We start from the raw sequence: 5519 nt of genomic DNA on the forward strand, positions 1-5519 counted from the left end.
ATTCCAGGGCTTCTGACATACTGAAGAATACTGGTGGGCTGGAGAAGTGCTGGAGGGAAGGGGCAGCACCTTATTTGTGAATGTAGAGGCAGTGGTTCATGGAAATCAGACTTCACCCCTTGCGAGTCTCAACTGCATGTCCCAGTCTGTTATGACAAGTTCTGAGGAAGCCTCTGGCCAGCCCTGAAAACATGTGGGTTCAGAGTCTGCACATGACTGCTTTTAGCCCCGTGCCAAGTGCTGTTCAGTCAAAGCAGGGAATTGACACAGTACTTTTTATTAATAATATCATTCTTCTACACACGTATCAAAGGTGGATCTAATTAACAAGTTGCTGTGGCATAGTACCTTTAATAGAATTACACTGCTCATTACCGTTATGTTTTTTAAGCAAGCTTTCTTATTTTTCATCAAGGAACACTGCATTTAATTTCACATGCCCTTAATGGTGTAGAGGTCTCTGGATCTTGCTCTGGGCCTGCCAGTGACCTTAACAGATGCAGGAACAAAACTCTTCACAAAATGCCATTTTACAATTGCATTAAAGCTTAAAAGGGGAGAGAATTTGCATTTGAGATATGTATGAATGGTAGCATTTTACAGTGAAGGCCAAAGATCAGAAACTGCAGAGGAGAATGTGCTCCTCCATAAATCTTGGACAATTTTTTTAAAAAAATGCTAAACAGAAGAGGCTCATGGATGAAAGAGGGCACATCTACTCTAATGAAAGCAATAGATTCTGAACATAAACATTTCTAGAAAAATGGATCATATGAAATCTGACAGTGCTGCAAAACAAAAAGCTGTTGTCCTTAGCTCAGTTGTCTAAGACAGAAATAACTGAAAAATTTATTCAGAGACCTCTTGCTCTGAGAGAAATACATACATAGAAAGGGAGAATATTCTTCTACAAATCTTCATAGGAAAACAAGTAATTGACTAGGGCTTACTCGGAAAACTGATAAACTCATCACATATATGTTTAAGACCCACCTCTCCCTGGTCTTACAGACCCAGGTTTTCTGTATGACAAAAAGAATTTCAGGCAATTAATGTATTTAAAATATTTATTTAAAACTATAAAATGTATTTCATTCAGTGTTCAAAGCCAGGTTGGATGAAGCCTTGACCAACCTGGTCTAGTGGAAGGTGTTCCTGCCCATGGCAGTGGGGGTTGGGACTAGATGATCTTTAAGGCCCATTCCAACCCCTTAACATTCTAAAACTCTATGATTCATAATGTCTGCCAGTGCCAGATGCAAAGGTAGGCATAAGCTTAAGTCCCAAACTTAACCAGTGTTCAAAACTCTGATTTTCAAGGTATATTTTAATATAAGACTGTCATACAGTGCTAGAAGCTTTAAAACAGTGCTGAGAAGTACTGGATTGAAAGCCAGCGTTGATCCGCTGAAGGAAGGAGTCCCGAGTTCTTCCTGAGCAAAATCAGATTTTTAGTTCAGTGCATTTTGAACAATGTTTTTAAAAATATATTTGCGATATTGTTTGATGTGGAAATTCTAAGCTCCAGGATATTTTGCTATCAGCCTCAGTTGTGTTTTAGGTTTTACTATCTTGTACTTAATGGAAATAGCACTCTTGTGCTCATCTTCAATTCCAAGTAGTTTATTCTGTGCTCTGATCTTCTAGATAAGGTTTCAGATGTCCTACAAAGACACAACAGTACTGATGCTTGTTGGAAATCACTGGAGAATTGTTCTTGTAGAGCACAAATAAAAACCTTGTATGCCAGTGTCATATGTCAATAATTGGGGGTTTGTTTGAGAAATTCACTGTTTTAACTCCTGCCAGCTGCAAGACTGTATTAATGGGAACATGATCCAGCCTGTTTTTATCAAGATGCAAAAAATGAACTTCATTGCCTGGAAAGGAATGAGAATAAGATGTAAATTATTGAATAAATTATTTATTTATTCAAAGGCATAAGTGAATCAAAGCAGCATTCTGACTTCCTACTAGTTCTTCACCAAATGTGTACTAGTTTTACAGATTGCACAATACACTGCATTTTAAACAATGACTAAGTTGTGGGGGGTTTTAAATTATGTGAAAAAAAGCAAGAAACATTTAGGCACCTAACTAAATTAAATCTGCTGTAGCATGATGTTGCCTAATAATACGATGACTTTGTCATGTTGCGGCCCCCCCTTTAAGCACTGCTCCTTTACTAAAACCTCATTAAATGCCTTGAATCAAATGTGAAAATAGAATGCAGGTGAACGCTAAGATGGCAAAAAACCCTCCAAATATCAAGGCAGTTGTTCCATCAGCATTTCAACCAATTTCTGCAGGACTGTGATCAGCTTTGTGCCACCTCTGTGGGAGGTGAGACCCACAATGACACTACAGATTCCTTCATCCAACAAAAACCACACAGTTCAACATAAGACTGTTTCCTTGGGATCCACAGGGACAGCAGCTGAGATAGCAGCAAACATCTGAAGGAGATGGCTGTAACTTTCCTACAAAACAAAGCAGCTCACCTGGGCCTATAATCAAAGCTCCTCCCTGTTGAGCAGGGTCTCCTTGAAAATCAAAAGCTGGGCCAGTCATTGCTCTCCACATACTCCTAATGCTTCCCAGAAGTACGTTTGATTTCACATGAGGGCTCTGCACTAAACACAACCACAAAATACTTGTTATCTGGAAATACAAAAGTATGTAAGAACAACAATACTGAATAGCTGCTGTGAATATTTTAGAGATTCCTTATTATCAGTATTTTCACAAAATACAGCCTAGGATAGACAGTCTGGTGGGTAACTCCCTATTTACATTATAATAATTCTGTTTTATCAGAGTATTCTTGTTTAGTTCGTGTAAGTCCAAAAAAGATGAGAAAATTCTTCTTACCTGATACACTATTACATTCACCTCTTTTCATGCCAAGCGTTTTATAAATTTCCCTTTGCGGATCTACATACATTTCATGTGTATACCCCGTTAAACTGCAAAAGGGCTGCAAAATACATGTATATAAAAAAAAAGTAGCATTTTTAAGGTTAAGGCAGTAACTAGTTAGGTTCTACTGATAACAGAAAAAATTGTGACACCATGTCACCTCACCCTCCCACCCCTTATCTGAAAACTGTATTTGTCATGTTAAATTCAAGAGCAAAAATTTTTAGCCTCAAAGCTTTTATTAAAACAAAACTTCCAGTGAAATCAAGAAAATATGTTTTCTCAGCAAGCCCTGGTGTTTTTTAAACTGAAAGTTTTAGTTATTTGCTTTATTCATGTTATTAATATTAGAACTGCCTCATGAAGCATAATCCTCTCCATTTCTTTTCAGTAGTTGGAACACACCACCTTTTCACTCAGAGCAAATCCCTCAATACAGACCATTAAGACACAACAGAGGATACACTGTATTTAATAGCCAATTACCTTGATGTGATGATAAGATGACTGTCCAATAACTATAAGCCTCACATTTGCTTCCTAGAACAGAACATGGGTATGGAAACTGTGAAAAGGAACTCAGTATTTCTGAATGCCTTCACAGCATTAGCAGAACCTGGTGTCCTGAGTTAATGATCATAGTGCACTGAGGGAAAATTATTTGAAATTAACATAACTTACATGTTTGCAGACTGCACCTTTGTCTATCACAGACAGTTAGCAGCTACATTAATTTATTAAGTGAAAAAAATTTAAAGATAACTTTTAAGTTACAGACATGTAAACTTTAAGTTTCCTGTACCATTAGTAGCATTGTCTATGCTATCATTTTGGAAATTCAAAATATCCACTCTGTTGCACCTGCATCTAAAGAAGCAGCATGCATATGTTGGTGCACAAATGCCTGTGTCTTGCGCATACAGATGCTCATTAGTAGATGTATCTCGGATCTGCATGTACTGCTGTCTTGCACAGGTGCAACATTAGGCCTGAGTCTAAAACAGAGGCCAAAACTTAAGTTTATTTAGATGCTAGTAAAAACAGTTACTAAAATATAAGGTGGTGTTATTAGGGTATAATACTTGCCTTTCCTACATAGAATAATTTCCTATACAGAACCATTTTGCTTGTTATGAAAAAAGTCCTCCTAAAACCAGAATATTCAACACTAAGAAAAGCATGGAGGGTTTTGATTCTCTGTATACATTTACTTGAGAAGTCGAAATAAGAAAATGTCATTCTAAGTAACACTGAGCAAACAGTTTAGAAATATCTGTCCTAGCAGGGAAGCTGTCAAACAAATTGCCCCTCTTCATCCTCAAGTTCCTAGTCCACCTATGACTTTCTGTCAGCAGTGACCTGAGTCTCAGTCATCAGCTATGCTGCTGTTGGGAATAAAATATGACAGAATTTCAATCAGCAGTCTAGAAGAGACAGATTTACCTTCCACATTTAGAAGGAGATCATTGTCTGTCTGTCTGGTGTTTCCTACCACCCAACAAATACCTGTCCATAACAACTCCTGCCCACTCTACTTCTCCTTTCTGTCACTTCGTCACTCCTGTTTGTGCAGCTGCCTGGAGAACAGGTCGCACTACTGGTACAGCTTACAAATAACCATAGAAAAAGACACTATTTTTAATCCAGATCAATTTTCTGATCTTGTTCCATGCACAACCATCAGTCAGCCCTACCAGAATAATGGAAAGGGCAGTAGTTAGTAGTCAGAAGACAGCTGTCCAAGGCACTACTAATACCAAATGAAATGCTTCTCAGATATTGTCTCACTGTTTAGAACACAGCAGTAAAAAAGAGCATCAAGCTAATAGGGCAGGAAGAAATAATGCTGCTGCAACAGAGCGTGTAGCACCATAAATCCTTTCCTGTGTCTTCCAGGCAGATAGATTATTGCTATTGTAGCAAACAATGAAAATGCTTTTTCTGAGCCATTTTTTTATTCCTAGGAGCCTCATGCAAGCCTGTAGCTGGACATAACAAATCTGCTTGACAGCAGTGACCCTACGTACATATTAAGGGCAGAGTACTTACTTGTAAAAATGCCTTGGGAACTTTTGCCAGGTCTTCTACATACTCCTTACAGGTGTAACACAAAAAATTCTGCAACATAGCCAGTTGGATGTTTCAGAAATAGATATAAAATTGCATAGCAATGAAGCATCAGATTACCGATTTTTGGCACACACCACTTTGGAGGTGATCAGGAACCAGAAATGGGAAAGATTGCAGTTCTTTGCAGACGCCAGATTTGGGTTTCGATACTGTTTCAATCCCAGCCTGAACATGGACACTGGGCCCGGGGCCTTACCCTTAGATATTTTAGGAATGTGATAGCTGGCTTGCCAGCTGGGAAATCAAGGAACTTTATACTTGTTTCCCTAAACAAGCAGTTGAAGAATTCTTTCTTTTCGGGTGAAAAGTGTATCACTTTCACAGTGACCGGGGGTTGGCGTGAGCAGCACCGATCGTTGTACCTTCTTACCCCGCTCCCGCCGCCCGCCCGCAGCTCCCGGAGCCGCTCCCTCCTCACCCGCACGAACACCACGATCGCTTTCTGCTGCCCGTACAGGGCGTGGAAGGGG

At 39.1% G+C, this 5519-nt stretch overlaps 1 protein-coding gene across 1 annotated transcript; it reads right to left on the reverse strand.

Moving 5' to 3' along the window:
• Positions 1 to 1752: 1752 nt before the first annotated feature.
• Positions 1753 to 5512, reverse strand: AAED1 (AhpC/TSA antioxidant enzyme domain containing 1; the record flags this gene model as incomplete). The annotated part of the gene is made up of 6 exons (XM_009081293.1): positions 1753 to 1880; positions 2502 to 2633; positions 2872 to 2977; positions 3406 to 3459; positions 4969 to 5037; positions 5468 to 5512. Coding segments are annotated over 6 exons (534 nt in total), but the record flags the coding sequence as incomplete, so codon positions are not given.
• Positions 5513 to 5519: the final 7 nt, after the last annotated feature.

Source organism: Acanthisitta chloris, unplaced genomic scaffold, assembly GCF_000695815.1.
Source record: "Acanthisitta chloris isolate BGI_N310 unplaced genomic scaffold, ASM69581v1 scaffold27858, whole genome shotgun sequence".
In the NCBI taxonomy this organism is placed as follows: domain Eukaryota; kingdom Metazoa; phylum Chordata; class Aves; order Passeriformes; family Acanthisittidae; genus Acanthisitta; species Acanthisitta chloris.